Here is a 26,448-nt window from a genome sequence, read left to right on the forward strand (position 1 = left end):
GCACTCATATACTAATATCTAAATAGCAGATACCCATAGATTGGATAAAAAACTCTGATATCCCTTGTCTAAGGCAGCATTGGAGGCCACTTTATATTTCCTCTTTTCCAGCCCTCTTTTTCAAATATTGTAAGATTTTCTTGGACAGACTTTTGTCTTGCTCATCTTTGGAAACACAGCATCTAAAATATCCCCAGACTATACCAACATTCAAAATTTGTTATTGATACAAAACAAAGAAAAATGTGGTTTCAAGATGTCAGGAAAATCAAATCTATAAGCTTCGCTTTTAGGTGGCTCAGGCCAAAACATGAAATGGAATCTCTCTTCCATTAACCTAAGCCTTACTAAAAGCCCATTAGAACTGACTCACCCACATTCAACACTGATACACATTATCTTCAGATTTTATATTTAATTTGCCCCAATCAGGAATAATTATCCAGAGTAAGTGAATTAACTAGTTTATAGCCAGTCTAAGCTAGAGTCTCAAGCTAATGAGCAGTGTTCTTTCCATAACATGTATGCACACACACAAACACCCGCCCCCCCCAGATGCACACGCGCGCACACACACACACACACACACACACACATTCTCTCTGCCTCTGTGTTTGTCTCTCTCTCTTGCCTCTCATTCCCATTAGGTCAAAAAAAAATTTGCTTTATAAGCTTCTGTAGGTAGGCATAGTTCTAAAATGGTTCTAGTTTGTAATGCAAGCACTTAATGTGTGACTCAAAGCTTTGTGTCTAGGACCTGATGCTGCAATCCTTCCTTGGCAAGATTCCCAAGGAGTTTGATGCTCACAAGGAAAGTTTGCTGAGTGGACACTAAAGATGCAAAATGAGCCCAAGGGCATTCTCTCTTCGCAGCAAAGAATACACACATACATTTTTCCTGCCTCATTCTGTCATCATTTCGTTTTTGCGATCCTTGGTCTTTCACATATGCTAAGCCGATGTACCACGCTTCTGATAGTGCCACTCTGCCTTTATCTTCTCTTTCTTTTAGGCCTCCCTATGTGTGCCTCATTATTCTTTCCTTCTTGCAGTTTCCATTGTGAAGAGTGCACATTAAAATAAGTAAGAAATAATTGGAAGAGGCTGCACTTATCAGCTGCACAAAGAACAGTCAGAACAATGTCCTGTAATGTTACTTGAAGATGGCAGGATAGTTGGTTGAATGTATTTTAGGTAATGAGCCAGTTGACTTTAAACCGTTCAATGGGTTCAGAAAGTTGTGCAACAATCATTTGCTCAGGTAAGGAAGCAGACATTCTTTTGTTTCTCCTTATCAAAGGGAGGATCCCTCTTTAACTAGATTCTTCCCTGTTTCTCTGGGCACCAACATTCACTTTCTTTAACCTGAAGCAAGAATAATCAATGAAGTTAATAAAAGGTCACATGTTTAAGTATGGATCATCCTATATCTTATTCAAATATGTAAAAATAATGCATGACCTTATATGAAAAACAATACATTTAACATTTTTAAAGTGAACAGGAAAAATAAAAAGACTTATGGTAACATTAAAAAAAATTATCCTCAAGGAGAGAGGCATATTAGAACATTCTCATAAGGTAGCATGAGTGACAACAAAAGTAGATGTGCAAAGGGACAGTGACTCGTTTTCTTATGCTACTTTGCCCCTTCTAATGAGACCTTAACCGGAAAGAATACCAAAGAAGGAATCTTGGGGCTTTACATCCATAATTGTTTATATATTTCACATGCATATAGTTGTATTTATCATTGAGCATTAATTTTTTTGGAGGGAGAAAATAAAAATTCACAAAACTTGAATTAATGTAATGGATACATTAATTTGTAAAGCCAGTGATTATAATACAGAAAATTCCTGAAACCTTAACTGCTTTTCTTGCCAACACATAACCCCTTTCCATTCTGTCAACTTGGCATTTTAGCATGATCGGCACAACAAGAAAAAATGTTAGTCTGTAAGTTTCTGCTTAGAGTGACAGAGCTACAATTACTAGTTCAATTTTCACTTAAACAATTCTTCAGAAAGTGAGTCATCATGGATTTGTAAAGGCACCTATCAACACTTTATTTCTTGAATCTGACTGCTCTCAAAATTTTTTTTTAATGTTTATTTATTTTTGAGAGAGAGAGAGACAGAGTGTGAGTGAGGGAGGGGCAGAGAAAGAGGGAGGCACAGAATCTGAAGCAGGTTCCAGGCTCCATGCTGTCAGCACAGAGACCAATGCAGGTCTTGAACCCATGAGCTGAGAGATCATGACCTGAGCTGAAGTTGGCACTTAACGAACTGAGCCACTCAGGCGCCCCCCCTGACTGGTCTTTTAATCAACAATTACCTATAACTTTCCTCCATTCCTACCAAATGCAAAAATTTGTTATGGGGAAAAAAACAACCTTGAGACCGTGTAAGGATAAGTCTTTTTAATATATTCCAATATTGAAGAACAAAGGAAAATAAGATTATTTTTAGGTGCATTTAAGTCTGATACTAAGTAGCTAATCCAGCATAGAAACCTTAGATAATCCTTTAATCTTTGTGCATCAATCTCTTCACTTGTTAACATGATAGTATAATATTTTCTTCCTAAAATAACTCAAGGCAGAAATAAATCATGTCAATAATTAAATCAGAAACCAGGCATGGGAAAACCTAGAAAAAACTACACTAATATTAAAATGCTAATGTTGATTATTAAATCAAGTATTCTAGATCAACTATTAGATTTTAAAAACAATAATACAGCAAATTCTAATATTTCTTAGAAGATGGCAATGTCATAAGCAAAGATGACATTTGTGAATTGCAGTATTATTAGGAAAACTTTAATTCCAGAATGGTAAATCAAAATGTATGTTAGTTGCATTCACTTATTAGAATGATCAGTTGCAAAAGACAAAGTAAATCCTGTAACGTCAGTTTAGAGAATTAGAACAATAAATAACATTAAAACTGGAACTTTTTGGAAGTTTAATGTCAATCATTGAACATCAGAATATTTTTGGTCCCAGATAATGTAGCAGTATAGCAACGCTGATTATGTTCCAACTGACGCAAGTTGAATTAACATATTCTAAAAAGTGCTCTTAGAGACAACTCTCTGAGACCAACTGGTTTTGATTCTTTTCATAAAAGAAGACTGTATAATATCTACTTCTTCAACAGATTGTCAAACTTTTCCTTGCAGGTCTCTAGGTCTCAGTATTTAAATAATGTTTACAGAGCCAACATTGGGAACTTCGGGATAAGACTTATAAACTGAAACTGAAAATGCACAAAATACCAACTTTTAGCAAGTGAAAAGCAGGACAGATAGATTACCAGTATTGGCCTTCAAGATACCTAGTTGTACTCATGCTAAAAAGAATGTCCTGGGTTCTTCAAGTAGCAGTTTTAAATGTATTCTTTACTAACTTTCCTCAGAACTTTACTCATCTCACCTTGATTCTTTCCATCACTCATCCATGTGTGACCACACCTTCAAAACCCATACACTGACAAACATATCTCACAAGTGTATCTTCAACCTAAATTCCTTTTCTGCACCTCACACTTAGATAGTCAGCTTCCAGCTCTACATTTCTTTTGGGCGTCCTATAAACAGCTAAAACTCAACATGCTGTTAGCCACATTTATGATTGATCCTAAGCTTCTCCTTTTCTGGTGTCCCATCTCAGTGGTGTCACCAACCATTTAGCTGTATAAAATAGAAATCTTATTAAGTATAATATTTTCCAAAAATGTCCTCTTCTCTCCATTTCACCTGCAACCGTCCTGGTCAAGGTACCATGATCTCTCACCTTAATACCATCAGTTATATCTTAATTGTCTTCTTGAATCCTATCTGCTTTTCTCCAACCCACTGCCATAGAGGCCATCACAGAAAGCAACTCTCTCCCCTTCTGTGGTCAAACATGTAAAAAATACTTTTGTGTATATCCATTGCCCTTAGACTAAATACCAAAAACCTTAATATGGCTTATAGCAGGGGTTGGTAAACTTTTCCTGTAAAATGCCAGAGAGTAAATATTTTAGTTTTACAGGCCATTTGATCTCTGGTGTAGATATTCAACTCTGCTATTTATGGCACAAACACTGCTACAGACAAAACATAAATGAGTGTGTTTGTGTTCTAATAAAATGCTATTTATAGATACTGAGATTTGAATTTCTTATATGTTTAAGGTGCCCCCAAATTTTATTCTTCCTTTGATTTTTTTCAACCATTTAAAAATATACAAGCATTCTAGATTTGGTCCATGAAATATAGTTTGCCTACTCCTGGCCTTCAAAGTTCTGCTTATGTCTTATCTTTGTTTTGTTTTTGTACTTCTCTTGTTAATGTTTTCTACACATCTGCAAGACTGTCCTTTTTCACAAGAAATTTGAATGTGCTGAAATATCTCTTCACTCCTTGGCCTCTCCTATTCTCAGTTTTTTCACTGGTTAAAATTCCTACTTATCCTTCACATCTCAGATAGAATTTTGCTTGGTTTGGAAGTATTCCTTGATTCCCCAACCTGAGTCAGATTTTTTTTTAATGTTTATTTCATTTTTGAGAGAGAGAGAGAGAGAGAGAGATACAGAGACAGAGACAGAGTAGACGAGAAGCAGAGAGAGGGGGAGACACAGAATCTGAAGCAGGCTCCAGGCTCCGAGCTGTCAGCACAGAGTTTGATGTGGGGCTCAAACTCAGGAGCTGTGAGATCGTGACCTGAGCTGAAGTGAGACGCTTAACTGACTGAGCCACCCAGGCATCGTTAAGTCATATTTTTCTATACTTATAGCACCATGTTCCTTCTATCAAAGCATTTCTCTCAGTTTTATAGGTGTTCATTTATTTGTGTGATTTACCCCTTTATATTCAACACCTTCTGTTAGACTTCTATGAAAGCTGAAACCCAATTTTTGGCTTGTCATTGTCTTTTCTGTATATAATATGAAAAAATTCAAGATGTATTCTCAAGTGAAAAAATATTACAGAAGAATCTTGGTAGTACTCACAGGAGACTCTCATTTTATCATGACATTCATATATTTTAAAGAGAAATATTCATAGTCACATATGGCCTGTTGCGGCTAATGATGTAGGCTAGTTCATTCAAAACATATTCACACACTTCCCTACCTTTCCTTCCTCTAGTCTAGAGGCTGGAAAATGAAACACCTTGTTGCCCTAAACAAATTCCTTATATGTTAAAATCATTCTAATCAATTTTTTTTTGATTACCCAAAAATGGGGAAACACACACACAGATAAAATTCACTTATGTAACTAAAAATTCAAGGGCACCTGGGTGGCTCAGTTGGTTAAGCTTCCGACTTCAGCTCACAGCATGATCTTGCAGTTCATGAGTTCGAGCCCCACACTGGGCTCTGTGCTAACAGCTTAGAGCCTGGAGCCTGCTTCGGATTCTGTGTCTCCCTCCATCTCTCTCCCTCCCCCTCCTCTCTCTCAAAAAATAAATAAACATTAAAAATATTCACAGAATTTGTGGAATATAGTGGCAGAATTTCATTAATGAGAAAACTGGCATCTCATAAGACTAGTGCTCGTAACTTACTTAAAATAGCTAAAGGCTACATCTTAAGACATTTTTATGCCATAGAGAGTTTTTACAAATTAAGTTGGCTGTTCTGTCCTTAGTGGCATATCATTATGCACTATACATCATCATTTACAAAAGTTTTTCTTTGACTCTTAAGCTAAATGGCAAGTGTCCTGAAGGGAAGAACTATACATAAAGGCACATTCCATCTTTTTACATTTTACATTGCAATGTATCTCTGTTTAAATAAGAAATGTGTATTCTTTGCTTTAAAGTTGCTTTTTCTCTATAGTTTTATAGCATTGGCTGTAATTCCTATTTCTTATTTCACTCCTCTCCAGTGGATTTTATTTTATTTTACTCCATTTTATTTTATTTTTATTTCAGCTTTATTACAGTATAATTGACACATAAAATTGGTAGACATGTAAAGTGTACATCATGGCGATTTGATATATGTATACATTGTGAAAGGATTCCCCCCATCTGGATTTTATTTTGTATTTGTATGTCTGCCTCTGAGTTAATTCTGCAATTGGAGACTTGCATCACTTAGGGTTTGCAGTACTGAGCACAGTGCCCATCAAAACCACCTATAAAGCGAACAACCAGTCAGTTTGTCAACCAGAGCAAGGACTCAAGAAATGTTTTTGAGCAATATTTTGAAGAGTCATTAGTTGAGAAAAAACACAAAAGAAAAGTGCAGATGAAAGCAAGTTTTAGGAAGTATTTTCTTTACTTTCTATTCCACTATAAGTGATGAAAAAATTTGTCAGCAAAAATTAAATGTTTGAAGTCTTATGTGAGACGTTATCCTGGAGTCATTTCTTTAAATTTACTTTTTGTTTCAATATTAATTTGCAACAACTACTGAAGCCTTGCTAACAACAACAAATATGAAACCACCTTTAGGGACTTGCACATATTAAACACCAGTTTAAAAATTGTAATAAAAGTGAATATCACAAATGCTGACTTGGAAAATGAATCAAGATATTCTTGGTTTCATAGTGATTTCTATGATTCAATAAAAGCTGTGGCAGAATAAAGTCATTTTCAGATTTACTGCAAAGATCTTTATTTGTTTTCACCGGTTACTTTGCTATTTGTTGAAAAAATTTTACTTTCATTAATATAAATGATAAAATATGGATTTCTTACATAAAGCTTTATAAATACTATAATTTAAATAATATAACCTTATTTATTATTTTAAATATATTATTCTATACAATCCACATATTCGAGTTTGTTTAATATGATCTATAAATTTCTTCAAGGAAAGAATCATTAGAGATATGACAGCAAAGTCGTGAGTTTGGCAAAAATTTAGAATTAAGTAGCTGACCACTTTATTTTTGTCTATGATTTGATGTTTAAACAATTTTAATTATCGTGAAAGCTTTTACTTTTTCATATCAAATTAAATGATTGAAATTTCTCTTCAATGTCACATGAAGCTACCTTACAAATTTAAAGAGGCAGAGGTAACTTATAACTGTATTTTGGGGGCTCCTGGGTGGCTCAGTCGGTTGAGCGTCCGACTTCGGCTCAGGTCATGATCTCACAGCTCGTGAGTTCAAGCCCCGCAGTGGGCTCTGTGCTGACAGCTCGGAGCCTGGAGACTGCTTCGGATTCTGTGTCTCCCTATCTCTCTGCCCCTAACCCACTTGCATTCTGTCTCTCTCAAAAATAAAAATAAACATTAAAAATTTTTTTAAAATTAAAAAAAAAACTGTGTTTTGCCATGCGAACATGAAATTGAAGATTATTACTCCCTAAGGTAAAAAATAAGTATACAAAAAAGAAAATTGGTGCTTTCCACTATTTTTATGATTTCATGTTAAATCATGTAATGTTAAATGGCAGTTGAAGTGAAAGAAATGGATGGATGGACAAGCTAAAACTTTCTGACTTTGCCTGATATAAGCCAAGATTGTACTTACTGTTTATTTTGTTTTGTTGAGATCAAATATATACAACCAATCAGGTGGACACAAAATCAGAATCTCTATAGAAAGGATTAATGGGAAGTGGAAATCCTTAAACGCAGATGTCTTCAGACTATGTATTTCATCTGGAGTACTTTTTCCTAAAGGGCTAATCCAGATCTAACACAACTGCTATGTACCAGTTCTCCCACTGGGCTGTGCTTGAACAAAATAACATTCTTCCAAAAATAGATTCAGAAAGGAACTCTCATTTCATGGTGGTCATTCTTTGTAACTACAAAGCTTCTGTAAAGGAAGCATCAAGGCGCCCCTTCAAGGACCTACCTTACTATTAAAAAAAAAGAAAAGAAAAGAAAAGAGTCTTCTGTGCAATGAAGAATATTTGGAATCAAATATGATATTCTGAAATAAGGACAATCACTTTGAACTTCATGAAGAAAGCTTAAAAGGAGATAATGAAAGGGCTGGAGAAAAGTCAGAAAATTAAAAACGCAGAAGGGAGAATGAGCAAATAGAAAAAAATATATTTTACATGTTCACATATTCCACAGCACTTTAGTACATATTTTCTACTAAAATAACCAAGACAAAATCATTTTGCTCATAAGTCACCTTTTATCTTGTTAAGTTACACTTTTAAAATAGGAACGATATTTTGTCAACTACACACCATACAAGGCCATGAGGATCAAAATCATTTGAAATAAAGAGTAAAGAGCAATGGTGATATGAGTTATTATAGTCACTATTAACAGTATAATTCATATTGTAAAAGCTGAATTCTTTATTCATATTCATTTGAGGGTTTCTTTAAGGCAAAATTCCTGTATGCTGATTTTGTACAGTTTTTCTCTTAAGTATATACAATTTGATTTTTTTCCCAAATTGAATTCCTTACATTCATTTCTGTTGGAACCTGGCTTCCAGTATGCTGAAGTAATTTGGAATTGTATTAGTATCTTCTACACGTCCATGATGTTGAATTCTGACTATAAAAACCTTCCACAATTACTCAAAATTATTTTATATGAATCATCCTAATACTAGAATGGGGTTTATATAAATATCCTATTTTTTAAAATTGCATATATTTGAGATAGATTCCAGCTATTCTTTCTCTCTCATTTATTTGACTTTTACTATCATGGAAATAAATTATATTAGTCATTCCTGATTAAAAATTACCAATATTACCCACACATTTCAGTGATTATAAATTTATTTTTTGGTTGTTTGCTCAATTAGCAATTTTTAAAGTGAATAAACATAGACAAATTTGACATTTCTGGTATGTTTGTTCTATTTTTATTAATCTGTAGGTTTAAAAAATATAATGTGCTTATTCATCCTTTGTTAATTATATGCATTGTAATACATTTTCCCAGTATGAAGCTTATCTTTTCTGTTTGGATTTGCTCTCTTTTTGTCTTAAATCCTACTCTAGCCATACATACAGAATGGAATACTGAGTCATAAAAAAGATTGAAATCTTGCCATATGCAACAACATATATGGGCCAAGAAGTTATTATGCTAAGTAAAACAAGTCAGACAGAGAAAGAAAAATACCATATAATTTCACTTATATGTGGAATTTTTTTAAAAAGAAAACAAACAAACAAACAAGACAGAAATAGTTTCATAGATACAGGAAACAAATTTCCTGATTACCAGAGGTGGGGAAAGGTTGGGAACAGGGCAAAATAGGTGAAAAGGATTAAAAGGTACAAACTTCTAGTTACAAAATAAATAAATCATGGGAATGTGGTGTAAAGCACAGGGGATATAGTCGATAATTTTGTAATAACTTTGCATTGTGACAAAAAGTAACTAGACTTCTCAGGGATCATTTCATAATGTATCAAAGTATTGAATCACTAGGATGTACACCTGAAACTAACTAGGTATTGTGTGTCAATTATATTTTGATAAAATAAAATAAAATAAAGTTCTGGTGATTGCATTTAGTTGAATTTTTATGCACCCCCTTCCTTGTCTATACATACTCATCATTAAAAATTAGGGAGAAAATAGTACAATAACATAAAAATTGATGAAATAAGGGCAGAATGTTAAAAAAATCTATGTTTTCCAAAATGCTTTATTTTCCACCACCATTATCTATGACCATGAACTGGCTAGTGTTAGAATGACCATATGGCATGGGATGATGAAAAAGGATTCTGGAATGATAGGAATAAAAAAAAGGAAACTCTTAAGTAGGTATGTCCAGTGATCAAAGACTGAAACGCACATCAAGTGATTTTGGTGGAAATCTGAATTATTTTGTGTGTGGAGATATATATATATATATATATATATATATATATATATATTATATTCATTCCACATGCATTTCTTCCAGGGAAAATTTTTTGAACTGAACAGCCTTAATAAAAATGTGGAAATTTGAAATATGCCTGTCTTTTCCTCTTTTTTTTTTTAATATTTCTGTTTTAGATTGGCAAAGGAATAATAGCATCCTTGAATGCTTAAATTACTTAATGTCATCAAATCATTTCAACTTAGATTGTTATGTAAGTGTCCACTCCAACCACCAATCAGATCATGCCAAAGAAATCTAGTTTCTTTAAAATAATTTAGTGTTCAGGTAAATCTACAGGAATGCCATTAGTCTTCGCAATCAATTTATAATACAATGTGGCAACATTTTGCTATTTATTGGGCATTTAACATTACATGTGAGAATTCTCTTGCAAGGTAAAATATTCTGATTTACATATTATACCAGAATAACATAAAGTTGTATATAGCACTGAAATAACTACTATCATAAGTGAAGATAAAGTTTTAGATATGATAATACATTTCTAAAGTGAAATATAAAGGCCTTAACAGATTTCAAATCCATGTTGCTTTAAAAAAAATCAAGTATGCCTATGGGCTGAGAAACAAAAATCATGTTGTACTCTTATGTTTCATTAAGTAGCAATTTCGTTTAATTTAAAATTAATTGCAAAGTTAGAAAAATATGACTTAAGGGTGTTTTTCTATACATTGCTACACTCACTAATGAAGACTCTCCATGTGCCCTTCATTTCTCTATGTCCTTGCTGCTTTCCCCTCCCCCAGCTCACCCACAACTCTCCCAACTCCAACACATGTGTTACAAGTTTACCAAAAGTTTTTTTTTTCTTTTAAATAAAATATTGCCAGTAAGTTTGGATTTTTATCACTAAGTCCCTGTACATTAATTGGTCAATAGTTCATGCAGATCTTCTCCTCAGGTATATTTCTAACCTATTTTTAACATTCAGTATGGTCAGTATAATTTCATGGTCTCACTGGTTTACTTATGTTCATCTTGACAATAAGAAATATTAGAAAATTCTGAATATGATACCGTGCCCATAGAAGGTACTGGGATTAATTAGAAACTAAATATATTATATTGGACTAACCATATTTACTTATGTTTTAGGAGACATAACTTCGTGCATATCAGAATCCACATTACTTTGATTGTAGTATAATGGGAAGGCTGGAGGTGTTTGCTTTAGATCAGATTTCTAATGCTGACTGTATTGCAAATCACAATAATTTTGAAAAGTTTCTTGGCTACTCCATTTTTATTTATCTATAAGATGAAGGTTTTGGACTATAGTTTATCTCTAAGTTCCTCCTAGCTATAAAATTTGTTTAGAGTTTGGTTGTATCCAAACTTAACAGAATGGCAAGCTAACACTGAGAAATTTTAAGTGTTTTTATCTTAAGTCTTTGGTTTCTATAGCTATTCTTTTTAAGATTCACCTTGGGATATTTACTAAATGCAGATTTTCCACTACAGACTGGTGGAGTCAGAATAACATATGCATTTTAAAAAGCTTTCACAGTATTTCTGACATAGTTACTCTTGTCTTTGTTATTTCATAGTAAAATTTAGAAATTTGAGAGAGAAAATAGTCCTTTTTCCTTTGCTCACACATATACAAGGGTGTATGAAAGTTATAGTTTTAAAAGCCTGAAAAATAAATGATATATTGCTTTTTTGCAAATAACTGAATATGCAATAGGCAGATCAATGTGTTTTCACATTTCATTATACAATATTACCTTTTTCCTTTAGGGAAACTGGAAGCTTCACTTCTCTCCCCTTAATAGGCTCTGGAAAAAACAAAACAAAACAAAACAAAACATTGAGCCTTTATTTGAAGCCAAGATAAAAGGATTTGAGAACACATATATAATGGAGTCAGTGAGCTATAAGTAAGGTGAACTTGGGTGGAACTTATATAATGTTTTCTTACAAAAATGATTTTAATCATACAGAGACAAGGAAACAACAGTATAGAGTACAACAATCCATCCTCCATGATCATTTTCATTTAAAATAAACGTAAATTGTCAAATGAGTTACAATCTATTTGTTCATTTAAGAGAATGGGCTTTGGATGGATAGGAACTTATTTTAGCTGTAATTTTTTAAAAAACATATGGCTTCTAGAAGTCTCCCAAACTGTTATAATCAGCACTAAGTTAGTTTATTTCTTTCAGGCTATGTGATTATTTTTTTTTAAATAAACAAATGGAAAACCCTGCATCTGTCATGTAAATGTGGTGCTTCAGTCATCAGACTCCAGTCAAACACATTTCAAGAATAAGACAGAAATAAAACACAAAAGCCAATTTTATCTATAAACTCCCACCGTCGTAAAAATGTGGCCCTTAGTTTAAAAAAAAAAAAACTTTGTTTATTCTACCAGATTCAAATATAAAGTGATTCTAATCATATCATGTGTTCCAGACATATATGTGGGTGATGTCTTGAATAGGATCATACTTCCTCAATAGCCTATGTAAAAGATAAACCAGTTTTCTGCCTTGTCTGCAACATATCTCAGTAAACATTTTACGGACAAAAAGTACTTTCGATGCAGTGAGAAAGGAAGGGAAGGGGAGTAATCTATCCTTCCAGCCCTTTGTTCTATTCCCACCTTATGGTGTGTGTGTCAGGGGGAGAGTGCAGAATATGATGGTGGGACTCGTAAATGAATATCTCACTCAAGCAATTGCTTAGAATTGAGTCCAGGTGACTCTGGATAGTGTCAAGAATGGACTTAGGAGTTCTGTTGAAAAGGCTGTGTCCCTCAAAGCAAGATTTTCTTGGTAGAAAATATCCATATTTTCCTTTCCATATCCTTAAATATCCATATGTTTGCAGAATATTTTTAAATGGCTTTGGTGGCAAGGAAAATTCCGTGTTGCCATTTAATGTGCTAAGTATAAGTAGGGCCTATTTTTTTTTCTGTATTTCAGCATCTGAAGATGAAATCAAGAGCCATGGATTGAATAAACAGACTGAGAAGCTTCATTAACTTTTTTCAAGCTGATGGGGGTAATTTACTGCTTTTGCATTTCCTGGCTAAACCAGAAAAAAATAATAATGTATTGTGAAATGAGAAATGTTGGTGGGGACAGATTCCTAGTGGGGTGGGAGAGTGCAGCACCTGGAATTTCAAGTTCAAGATGCAGCATATTGATTTAAGTGGGGAGGTGTATATGTTTACGTGAGATGAAAGTAGTTATAAAACACAAGAATGAGGGAGAGAACCCACAAGACTGCTTTGATATCGGTGGAGAAAGAAAGAAGAGGTGGAATGCAAATTTATAATGTATTTGAAAGTCATAAACTCCTCACTTTAAATGTGGTGAAAGTTCACCAAAGTCGGACACTCAACTGACTGAGCCTTCTAGGCCACTAAAATTGATTTAAAAAAAAAATGTCCATTTTTGAGAGAAAGAGCACACTTGTGTGTGAGCAGGGGGTGGGGGAGAGGCAGATAGAGGGAGAGAGGGAGAATCCCAAAACATCCCTCACTGACAGCACAGAGCCCAACCTGGGGCTCGATCTCAGAACCATGAGATCATGACCTGAGCCGAAATCAAGAGTCCCACACTTAACTGACTGACTGAACCACCCAGGCTCCCCAAAAGTGATTTTTATGTCCAAGTTCAATAATAGGAAGATGCCTTCTGCTCCCAGGCTGGATCATTTCTTGCACTGATTTTCTTGAAGGTCATTTCCTCTCAGTGTCCATTTTGATTTCAAGGGGTTTTCACCTGATTTAGGAAGTCCACAGGCTGAAGTAGGAAAGGAGTGGGATATCAAATCTTACCCAAACTGTGAAGAATGTTATATAGTAATTCTGTACTTGTATATTAGGAAGGATAAGGATATTGTTGGCTTGGGTCAGCTATTAAGGTATTTTTTTTTAAGTCATCTGTATTGTTTGTCAGGAGCAAAGCATTGGAGAGCACTTTTTTTGGTGTGATTTTACAAATATGGTAGTTTCTTTGTGTTTGTCCAAGAGCCTACAGAAAAGCTTATGAATCTTGATTATCAAGATCTAGAGGTGCTGGTTGGATCAGTCAGTTAAGCATCAGACTTTGGCTCAGGTCACAATCTCGTGGTTCATGACTTCGAGCCCCACATCGGGCTCTGTGACGACAGCTCAGAGCCTTGAGCCTGCTTCAGATTCTGTGTCTTCTTACCTCTGCCCCTCCCCTGCTCACACTCTGTTTCTATCTCTCTGTCTCTCTCTCTCTCTTTCTCATAACTAAATAAACATTAAAAAATTTAAAAAAAAGATCTGGAACATATTTAAAGATGCTTGGATATAATTTAGAATTCTCAAAGTCATCTGGGCAAGGAGGTTGTGATGGAAAAAAAAAATTCACAGAAGAATAGGAAAATGGTTTCAGGTTTTTAATCCCTCTACACTGCCCCAGATAAAGGCAGTAATAAACTAGGGTGAGTGTCCACAATGAACTCTAAATCATTGGGGATCAAGGTCCTCAGACAACTTACCTCATCCTTAGCTCTATCTTTCGTTTGTACAGGTGGGAATGGCCAAGAGAAAGCATGTTTATGACAAATAGAAATTGGGGGATCATCATGTGCATGGTCCCAAGCATCAGAACATAAGGAAAGACAAGCTCCACTGAGAATTCTCTGGCATTAGATCCAAACATACACAGGCCTGGGTCACAAAATTAGAAAATACCTCTAACATCCATCATATTACTCCAATACCAGAGTAACCTAAGAGTGCTACTATTGTGGTCTCAGTAGAAGAGAAATTAATTAATCTCTTTGTTGCCTTGTTTGGGTTCAGTCTGCAGTGCCTCAGACCATGGGTGATTCTTCCATCATCATATAAATCAGACTAGCTGTTACAAGTGACAGTAAGATAGAGAATATAACCAATAATAGGCATGTCTAACAGGATTGTCTGGTTTCTTGATGTTCAAGGCCACACAGGCTTCTGCTCTTGCAGGTGTGTTGAGAGGACTTAGGTGAGTCCACTAACCAAGGGAAGTCAGTAGCTGAACCAGCAGCAAAAGCCAGCAAAATGTGTCTTTCTCCTGCTCTTTTTTCTTCCCTACACCTCTATCTTCTTAAATAAAGGCACAGTCTAATCATGTTTCCCTAAATCCTTAATTTGCTCATGGCCATCACATTCCCAATAAATGGGGCCTCAAAGGATTTCTGGGTGATAACCCGAGGTTTATGAGTTGTAGCACTATTTCAGTATGTATTCTAATGTGTACATGCAAGTGGAATTGATGAGACTGGCAAATGTAGGCAAACTTGTAGCAGCTTAATAGAAATAACTCACAAAATACAGTGACTCCAATGCAATAAGTGGATTTTTTAGCAAGTGGAATTGCTGCATTCTGATTCTGCCACAGTTCAGCAGCAGGCTTCAAAGAGCCTCTTCAAATACAGTAATATGGCAGAAGTGTTTAATGTCCCTGAAATATTACAAGTAATGCTGCACTTTATTCTTTGAATTTTTTTGTAATGATAAATTATACTCAGAAAACAAAGGAAAGGTGGTAATAAAATTCTTCTAAAATAGTATCTAACTTATACATAACAAAGACATTTGATGGCATTAACACAATTGAATAATAAGACAGGTGCATTTGAAATAGTTCTAAATCACTAATCATATGCAGTGAACCTTTATATACATAATTTTCTAGTGACTGTGGAGACATCTTGCAAAATACAGGATTTAACGTTAAAGACAAAGTATTCACTAGGAAATTGCCTGAAATTGTACATTAATAACAATAACAACAAAAATAGAAATTACAGGAGTCTGCTTAGTGAAGTGGTCAGTGTGGATTTAAACCCCCCAGATAATATTTTCCGGGACAGATTTTTACAACTGCCATTTCCAACTAGCTTAAGCTTTGGCACAAGTGAAGTCTTTTAAGTAGTAGTTTAAATCTTTGGTAATCATCAGTGCCTCAAAGGTAGTTTTAGAGGTAAGCTCCAGTCTTTCTTTTGAACTGCTTTTCTTGTGAACAAATAATATAAGGCCCAAATATTCCTGTGGCATAATTGTGAACCCAAATAAATGTATCTCACACTACATTGGAAGGAGGGAAGGTTTACTTTGTGCAAATTATGGTTTGCAAATCATATACATATATATTTATATATGTGTGTGTATGTATCTATCTATCGATTCATCATCTAGATATAGATATCCCTATATATCTCCATATATATGTTTGGATTTTCCTGGTAGTGTGTTTCAATGACACTTCAGTTCTCACACAATCAAGGAAAATAATCTCATTAATTGTCAGATAAAATGAGAAAGGAGAATGAGGAATCTCTCTCAAAGTACAGATAATCACTGGAGAAAAAATAGACTAAACTCTTCTGTGGGAATTAAGGGGAGCCCCTCCCCCCAATAGCTAAAGGACTAAGACTATATTTACATACTGCAGAGCCAATGTTTCTGAGTCAAATAGATTTTTCAAACTTAGGTAATGACTCTACACTCAAAGAAAAATTGCTTTGAAGAATAAAAATATAAGAACCTTATTTAAGGAGCAGTTATCTGTGTTAAAATGAAGAGATGGACTTTAGTGTCTGAAAGACTGAACTTTGATTCTTGTCTTCACCTCTTACCTACGATGTTATACTGAGTATCTTGCATTATCTCTGCCTCAGCTTCCTTGTTTATAAATGATTAAGATCTAAAGCACAACCTGCTAAAGCAAAATGTATAAAGTAGATATCAAAGAGCAGATGCCCTGCTTCGCTCAAACGATTCTTACACATTTGCCTGGCTAATTCCTCATCCTCCTACTTGAATTTAATATAACTTCAGGAAAGCCTCCTCAGATGCCCCACACTTGACTAGAATCCCCCGTGGCAGTCTCTTATAGCACCCTGTATATCTCCTCTATAATTCTTATTGCTTTAATTAATTATGTAATTAATACTATGAATTCCATGAAAGCAAAGACCATGACTTTCTTGTACTCCCTATGTCTGGTGAGTACATGTTCTGATTATCGCATACTAGATGCACAAAAAGTAATTATTAAATGTGGTACTTGTCTATCCACATAAATTAATGTGAATAACATTAACTCTTGATGCTTAAATAGGTGGTATTTCAAATAATTAATAAAACACACACACACATATATATGTGTATATTAGATTATAAACATGTAAGTATACGAATTCAGAAGAGAGAATTCAGTGAAAGTTGAAATAGATAGAGAAGGCTTGATGTTTTATGCTTGGAAAGAGACCTGGGCTTTAGATGGACATAAAGGAAAGTCAGTCCATTCCAGAGATTGAAATTGCAAAATGTAAATAAGAATGTCATGCTCTTTCATAGTAACATAGAGCCAGACAAGACTCAAGCATACAGAACTTGACTAAGAGTCTTGGAAAAGAACAATTCAGAACTCTAATTGGAGAGTCTTCCTCCCTATTACCGGCTTTGCCGTCTTTGTTTTCCAGTGATTAGCAAGTGTTTGCATAGATTCTGCACTAAATATATATTTTATGAATGCATAGAAAAGAGAGAATCAAAGCACATAGGGCAAGTTCTTTCCATAACTTTTACTTTCCTTCTAACTTTTTCCCCCTCTTCTCATTCTTTAAGGAAAAATCCTCTTTCTTTTTTCTTTCTTTTAGAAATTGTAATCAGAGCACTTTTCAAGTGACAATGAACTAGAAGAAAGTTTTTGAGGGACATAGTTTTCAAATATGTGAATGTGACCTGTGAAGTTTGGGCTCACATATCTGCAAAGGAGATGACTCTAAGGTACTATGGACTCTTTCAGATAGTTTTGCTAATAAATTTCTAGTATTATGTCAAATACTAGTGTTACATCAAATTGACTCTATTACCTTTATCCTTCAAAACTGAGGAAGTCTTCCTGGATTTTTCTTTTTTAATTTCTGCAAGAGGAATCATAGGGAGAAAAGTTTATAAGGAATCACAGAGAGGAAAAAAAACTGCAAGTTTTTCATGTTTTGTTTTTTTTTTTTTTTACTGAGGCTTAAAGACTCAGAGGGGCTCTGAGTTGATATTCAAGACACACATATCAACTGGCACAAGTGGCCTCTAAAACACATGCAAAATATGCAAAAGATACAAAATAAGCCCACAAATTATTATCACAATTGGAAGATTATGATAGACACATAAAAGATACAAATAAAATGCTATAGGCTTTGAGGAAAGAAGATATAACAATGGTAGCTAACATTGTCTATACTATATATCATAGGGAATGCTCTCTACTGTTTGGTCATTCAATGTTCATAACAACCCTGTATGGTAGGTAGATCCTGTTACTATTTCTGTTTTTCACATGGAAGGATTAAATAACTTTTCCAAGGTCATGTGGCTCATGACAGGAGACCTGAGATATAACTGATATTTTTCTGTACTCAACCACAAAGGTACTGGCTCTTATAGCTGAATGATAAGATCAGGAAAGGCTTTGGAAGGCAGGTGATACTGAGGGAGACCTTGAAAATGGAAAAGGTTTAGAGAGATATAGATGAAATGGAGAGAAAGACACATTTTAGAAGGACAGCAGAAAGAATGGGGTGGCGTGAGCTGGTCATCTGTCCATTTGCTGAGTCACCTGTAACCAACAGAATGTAATGGAAATTATGCTATGTGATTTCCTGGGCTGATCATGAAAGATCATGCACTTTCCATCTGCTTCTCTAGGGACAGTAGCCCTGAGGAAGCGAGTTGCCATGTCAGTAATCCAACTAACACCACCATGTTGGAAAAGCTACATATACACAGCCCAGTCAATAGCTCTAAGACTATGTTTGATTACAGGCACATGAGATACCCAAGTAAAAACTGGCTACTTGATCGCTCCTAAAATTCTGACCCTCTATATCATGAGCACAGTAAAACTAGCTATAGTTTTATACTCCCTAAGTTTTGGAGTGGTCTGTACACAGAAACAGCACTTGAAACCACCAGCTAATAAATAGCAAAATATTGCAGCGTGTGATAAGTTCTCCAGCAAAGCTCCATAAACAGTGAAACTCCATAAACAACAGAGAAATGATTAACTCTACTTTATAATTGAGATGGCTTTCATGAGAAGATGCCATTTGAGTATAAGGCTCCTAAATTGAGTAGAGTCTCACTGGTTAGGAAATGTCAATTTAGCAATAAAACTGGATGTAGGATATAAAACAGATGAAAAAATGCTGAGGATAGCTTCTGGAGTTGTACATGTTTACGGAAGGATAATCTGCTATCAATTGAAATGTAAAATGTAAGAAATAGAAGACTTTGGAGAAAGATATCATGTTTGTTTTGAATATATTTTGTTTCATGTAGCTACAAGACACCCAAAAAAGCAAATGTCTAGCAAATACTTGGAAATACAGGTGAACCACAGATAATTTGCAACTGTTGCAGAAGCAAAGCAACCTGCAGTCTCATTTATAAATGGAAACAAATAATACAATCAGTAAAATGAATTTTGAATGCCCCAACAAATCTTATTTACTTTATTTATACATACTGACCCTACTTAGTGAATAAACTAAGTATACAAAGGCAAAATAAACCAGAAAGTTAAAAATTATTTTCTTAATAATACAGGCAAATTGAAAAAGAGACCAATGGGTTATAATTTTTTACTTGTATGTTTCAAATCTGATCTTATATAAATTGCCAATATTGAAATATTATTCACATATTGGTGGTAATAAACTTAATTTTATAAATTTTGCTTAGCTATTGCAAGATGTTTAAAACTCACACAAACTGTGTTCAAAATAGCAGTGCAAGTCAAGTTTCAAAAACTTACTGGGTAAAAATTGTCTTAAGAGAAACATATTCGATTTCAGTAAGTTCAGGAATTTTTTTTTGATTTAAGGGCCTAAATATATCTGATCAAAATACACAAAAATAATATACCATTTGCTTTTTCTTCTAACATGGTCTTGTGGAAGATAAAATGTATTTATAACAACAGTGTTTCTTTCTAGAATTTTTTTTTAAATGTCTACAAAACAGGCAAAACAGAAGACTGAAATAATGGATAATATTGTAGCAAAGGAAATCAGCACTAGAGGTTTTCCCTAGCACAAACAAATATTTTGAACCCCAAGCAATGTGTTTAAAAATTTTTTAATGTTTATTTACTTTTGAGAGACAGAGACACATACACAGTGCGAGCATGGGAGGGCAGAGAGAGAGGGAGACACAGAATCCAAAGCAGGCTCCAGGCCCTGACTGTTAGCACAGAGCCCGACGTGGGGCTCGAACTCACAAACTGCGAGTTCATGACCTGAGCTGAAGTCAGACACTTAACTGACTGAGCCACCCAGGCACCCTTAGAGAACTCCATTTATAAGTTTAATGATACCTGATAATTTCCTGGATATGACTATTAATATACATCATATAGCTTCAAAAGTATTAAAGTTGTTTCATAATGTTTCTATTCCTTCCTAAAGTGATACAATATTGTTCCTAAAGTGATTTAATTGTGATTAATTGCATGAATTTTTAAAATAGTTAATATGTGAATGATCTACATGCATCTGTCATTGTTTTATGTTCATTTGGACATAATTTTTGACAATCAGAGATATTTTAGAAAAGGCGTTTTATAGAATTTAATACATTTTACAAACTCCAAAATATAAATTGTATGAATCAATACAGAGAAAAGCATTCTCAAGTTCTCTAAATGGTTTAAAATACTATGATTATAATTCCCATGGGGAAAAATGTAATGTATTGATATTTATTTGATAATAAGTTTTAGTGCTCCTTAAAAGATGTTGTCAGAGTTTAATTTTACTGGGAACACTGTCCATTAACTTTGTAATTAAGTATGACATGATCAGAGGCTGTCTTGAACTTTCTCTTGGTGCTAATGATATATTGAATCATTCCCTATTCTGTGGGCTAAAGAACTTGACAAACATAATTGTAATATTTTAGAGTGTTTTTCTCTAAATATCTGTTTACGTATCCTTAATTAAAAATATTTCCAATTCAATTATATTTATATGTTGGTATCTTTTTTAATCTATTTGTTATTATTTATTTCTTAGCCTTCACATTTTTTTAAAAAAGAATATAATTTTGTAACCAACATTATCATTTACCTCTAATTGGACAGCCTAATTAAGAAGCATAATATAAAATTTGTTTGAATGACATCTGGACAATGTTGTCAGCACTTGGAGACTATGGTGAGGTATTCCTGAAATGATGTAAATAAGGCAAATTAAACTGTTCTTTGAAAGTTTAGCTATATAATCAGTACAGAGTTGGAAGGTTCGTGAGCTCAGAAAGAACCAACCATATAATACAATAAATACACATTCAAAGAGCTTTCTTGCATTACTCAAGCACTGTAGAGATCTAGGCAAACTGGGCTGTGTTAGTATATTAAGACTGACACGGAGCACAGCATAACATTCAAAACAACTAACAGATGTAGAACTTGTTTAATACACATCTTCAGTCCCCATGGGGGAGAAAGTCTTGTCCAGTGGATTCAGTATTCTCGCTTTTGGCCAGCTCTTCCCTACCATAGTTTAAGTTTTCAAATTATCCTAGTTGAGGGACTCTCCTAAAATCATCCAAATACCTCTTTCCTTTAAATTCTGATTGAACTTTATAATTATGATGATTTTACGCTGTGTAGTTTGGCTGCGAAAAGTAGACTCTGCACATACCTTTATATTCCGGCCCTCATTACACGCTACTAATCTGAATACTGATCAGAATTTTGGGAATTACTTCAGTGGGGTGCATTTTAGTCATTTTGGTTCATCTCTGCCCAGCTCTTGCAGAAATATTAGCAATATTCAGGGATTAAAAAAAAAAATAAATATCACTTCTTTAAATATTTGGGACCCAAGATAAACTAGGACCTCCTAGGCACAGAATTAGCTACTGAGCCCTAAATCTACTACAAAAGATTTTGTTTTTCAAAGAAAACTTTATTAGCCATAAAATTTTTCTCATCTAATAATGTTTGGCCAAGATGTCAAAGTTCTCACATTTGTTACAAGAAAAAATATCATTATAGGACTGTAATTCGCTTGGGGGCAGGCAAAGCTAAGTCTTGGTCATTCCTGCACTCACATACAATGATACAATGTTATTTTATATTGTTAAGCATTTTACATATGATTTTGTTATGAACTGAATGTTTGTGTCCCTCCAAAATTCATATGTTGAAACCTAAAACCCAAAATAATGGTATTTGCAGGTGGGGTTTTGAAAAGTGATTAGGTCATGAGATCAGAGCCTTTTATGAATGAGATAGTGCCCCTGTAAAAGAGGCAAAAGAGAGCTGATCTGTGTCTCTGTCTCTCCTTCTCTCCCTCTCTCTCTACCAAATCAGGAATGAGGGCATCTATCTGCAAACCAGGAAGAGGACTCTCACCAGGAACCCAATTGACTGGAATATGATCTTGAACTCCCCAGCCTCCAGAACTGTGATAAATAAATTTCTGTGTATGCCGCTCAGTCTGTGGTGTTTTTGTTATAGGAGCCTCAAGCTGACTGAAACAAATCTCTTTAATTTCTCACTCATTTCAGTGAGTTAGGTACTATCTACATTTCATAGATTGACAACCGAAGCTAAGAGAGGTAAAAACTTGCCCAAGATCACAGCTACTAAGCAGTAGTGGGAAACTTGAACCCAGACTATCAAACTACAAAGTTAGAGCTAAATACTATGCACTGAGAGAATAGTGGATTATAAAGTAGATAGCATCTCAGATGCCTCCTCAGAATGATCAGTGAGCATGTTTGCATCATAACGTCATATCAATGTTCTCCATAACTACCCATCAGAAGCCATCTGGCACACACTAAGAATTCAGTAACTATTTATTGAATAAATTAACAAATTTTCCAAATTTTGTGCTGACTACGTTTTATTAGGAAAATTACCCTTTAACATTTACATTTAAGCCCAATAATCATTATAACCACCTTCTGTGGTTAGTTATTGCCCAATTTTGCAATCCCAACCTGGCTAAGGTATCAAAGTCAAATGAAATTGTTGATATTTGACAGTTTTCCTGGGCAAAAAAAGTGTATCTTTCAACCTAATATTTACCTAGCATTTTTTTCCTGGAAGTTTAAACCTAACACTTTACTTTTTGTTATCAAGAAATTTTAGATGGTGAATTTCCAATGTTAATAATCTGAAACACGTAAGTTTATACACTTATTTCAATGTTTAAAATAATCTCTAATGATCTATTCATTTTTAAATATAATATATTCTATTTTAACTACAATAATATTCACTATCCATAGTCTGTATTTTCTTTTGAACTTCTTTTCATAATTAGAACTCCTCTTCTATAAACACATTTATGTGAGTTCTTAGAAATTAGTCTCATTATAGTTTAAGCATTCAAACATGAAATTTATTTTATGAGATGACACACAGAAATTTTGAAGAAATATAATTGAATATAAGAAAAATGTTAACTTAAAAATTATTAATATAATAGGGGCGCCTGGGTGGCTCAGTCGGTTGAGCGTCTGACTTCAGCTCAGGTCGCGATCTCGCAGTCCGTGAGTTCGAGCCCCGCGTCAGGCTCGGGGCTGATGGCTCAGAGCCTGGAGCCTGCCTCGGATTCTGTGTCCCCCTCTCTCTCTGCCCCTCCCCTGTTCATGCTCCGTCTCTCTCTGTCTCAAAAATAAATAAACGTTAAAAATTTTTTTTTAAAAAATTATTAATATAATAAAAAGTAAGCAGGGTTTTGTATGAATCCTCCCATTATTCATGGTATAGAATCTCAAAATATAATACTTTGAAATTCATCTAATGGACTAATTTATTGAGATTTATATGCTTTTTAAAAATTGATGAACTTCAATGATTTTTAGAGCAGATTAATGTTTGCAGCAAAATTGAATGAGAAGTACACAGGGCTCGGACATACCCCCACCCTTCACACACACAGCCTCCCCTATTATCAATATCTCTCATTAGCATGATACACTTGTTATAATTCAATAAACCAATAATGATACATCATTATCAACCAAAGTCCACAATTAACATTAATATTCACTATTCGTTTTGGTCATTCTATTGATTTTGACAAGTTATGGTGACATAAATCTACCATTATAGTATGATAAAGAATAGTTTCACTGTCCTAAAAATCACTATGCTCCACTGACTCATCCCTCTCTCTTCTGAAACCTCTGACAACCAATGAACTTTCTACTATCTCCGTAATTTTACCTTTTCTAGAATATCATGTAGTTGGAGTTATACAATAAGAAGACTTTTAAGATTGGCTTTTTTCACCTAGAAGTAGAATTTAGGTTCTTCTACGTCTGTGACTTGATAGCTCATGCATTTTTAGCACTGTAAAAAATATTGTATGGATGTATCAGAGGTTAATTTTCTATACACCATGGAACAATATATCTGTTGGTTTCAAATTTTACCAACTATGAATAAAGCTGGTATAAATATTTGTATGTTCTGCATGAACATAAGTTCTTAAGTCATTTGGGCATACAATAAAAAGCATGATTGCTGGATCATATAGTAAGATTACATTTAGTTTTATAAGAAACCACCAAACTGATATCCAAAGTGGGTGTACTATTCTGTATTCCCTCTAACAATGAATAAGAGTTCCTGTTGCTTCACATACTCCTCAACATTTGATGTTTTTAGTGTTTTGAATTTCAGCCATTCCAATAAGTATGTAGTGGCATCTCATTGTTTTAATTTCTAATTTCCTAATGTGTGACATCAAACATCTTTTCATATGCTTTTTGTTATCTGTATATCTTCTTTGGTAAAGTAGCTGTTCAGATCGTTTGCCAATTTTTAAAAAGAGTTGTTTATTTTCCTATTGTTGAGTTTTAAGGGTTCTCAGTGTATTTTAGATAATAGTCCTTTATCAGATGTGTGGTTTACAAATATTTCCTCCCATTCTGTGTCTTGTCTTCAAATTTTCTTTTTTTCTTGACAGAATCTTCTGAAGAACAGAAGTTTTTAATTTTGATGAAGTCCAACTTATGAATTTTTCATTCATGGATATTGCCTTTAATGTTGTACCTAAGAAGTCATTGCCAAAACCCAAAACCACCTAGATTTTCTTATGTTATCTTCTAGGAGTTTCATAGTTTTACATTTAGGTCTGTGATGCACTTTGAGATGATTTTTTGAGAAGGTTGTAGAATCTGTGTCTAGCTACTTGTTCTGCTTCCTTTTCTCCTCCCCCCTCCCCTCCCCTTCCCCTTCTCCTTCCCCTCCTTCTCCTTCTTCCCCTTCTCCATCTCCTTCTCCCCCTTCTCCATCTCCTTCTCCTTCTCCTTCTCCTTCTCCTTCTCCTTCTCCTTCTCCTTCTCCTTCTCCTTCTCCTTCTTCTTCTGCTTGTGGATGTCTGATTGTTCTAGCACCACTTGTTGAGAAGGCTATACTCTCTCCATTGAACTGCTTTTGCTTTTTTTTGTCAAAGATCAGTTGACTGTATTTTTGTGGGTCTATTGCTTGGGCTCTCTCTTCTGTTCCACTGATCTATTTGTCTATTATTTCAGCAATAATAGCAATATTTCTGTGTTGTTTATTATAGCATTATAGCTACAGTTGAAGTGGTAGTGTCATTTCTCCAACTTTTTAATTCTATTGTCTTAGCTACTTTGGGTCTTTTCTTTCTCTATATAAACTGTAAAATCAGTTTGTTGATAGCCATAAATATCAGTTTGTCAATATCCACTGTGATTTTTATATGATTGTATTGAGTCTATAGATCAGTTTGGGAAGAACTGACATCTTATCAATTTTGAGTTTGCCTACCCATTAACATGAAATAACTCTCAATTATTTCATTCTTTTATTTTTTCATTTGAGTTTTGTAGTTCTCCTCATGTAAATCTTACAAGTATCCTATTAGATCTATATCTAAATGTTTCCTTTGTTGTTGCTAAGGTAAATGGTGTTGCATTATTAATTTTGTTCACTCCAATTTTTCATTGCTGGCATATAAAAGAGCAATCTACTTTTGTATATTAACCTTGTATCCTGAAACCTTGCTATAATTACTGATTAGTTCCAGGAAGCTTTTCTTGATTCCTTGGAATTTTTTTATACAGATAATCACATCATATGTTAACAAAGACAGTTTTATTTCCTCCTTCCCAGGTGGTAGAGTTTTATTCCTTTTCTTGTCTTATTTAATTAACTAGTATTTTTAGTACAATGTTGAATAGATGTGGTTAGACGTGATATCCTTGCCATTTTTCTCATCTTGGTGGGAAAGCCTTTAGCTGCTCATAGTTAACCCTGATGTTAGCTGTGGGTTTTCTGTAGATATTCTTTATCAAGTTAAGTTCTGTTGTATTTCTAGCTCGCTGAGAGCTTTTTTTTTTTTTTTAATCATGAATGGGTGCTAGATTTTGTCAAGTGATTTTCTGTACCTATTGATAGGATCATGTGTTTCTTCTTTAGCTTGTTGATGTGATGAATTATATTAATTGGTTTTTGAAATGTTGAACTAGCTTTGCATACTGGAATAAATCCCGCTTGGTCATGGTATAAATTTTTTTTATTTGCTGTTTTATTTTATTTGCTTATACTTTAGATTTCCATGCTATATATTTTTTAA

General features: G+C 34.2%; 1 protein-coding gene and 1 long non-coding RNA gene across 3 annotated transcripts in view; one reads left to right on the forward strand and one right to left on the reverse strand.

Moving 5' to 3' along the window:
- LOC122220351 overlaps positions 1 to 22,311 on the forward strand; it is a 66,544-nt gene extending 44,233 nt beyond the window's left edge. For both annotated transcript variants that reach the window (XR_006202811.1, XR_006202812.1), the window contains 3 exons: positions 12,777 to 12,855; positions 17,479 to 17,608; positions 22,200 to 22,311. This is a non-coding gene — a long non-coding RNA (uncharacterized LOC122220351). The remainder of the gene's footprint in view (positions 1 to 12,776; positions 12,856 to 17,478; positions 17,609 to 22,199) is intronic.
- Positions 1 to 26,448, reverse strand: part of TRDN (triadin) — a 394,142-nt gene that overhangs the window by 79,622 nt on the left and 288,072 nt on the right. Inside the window, exon 23 of the mRNA XM_042939743.1 lies at positions 17,695 to 17,745. Within this exon, the coding sequence (XP_042795677.1) occupies positions 17,695 to 17,745 (51 nt within the window). The remainder of the gene's footprint in view (positions 1 to 17,694; positions 17,746 to 26,448) is intronic.

The sequence above is a fragment of the Panthera leo genome, chromosome B2 (genome assembly GCF_018350215.1).
Source record: "Panthera leo isolate Ple1 chromosome B2, P.leo_Ple1_pat1.1, whole genome shotgun sequence".
Lineage (NCBI taxonomy): Eukaryota > Metazoa > Chordata > Mammalia > Carnivora > Felidae > Panthera > Panthera leo.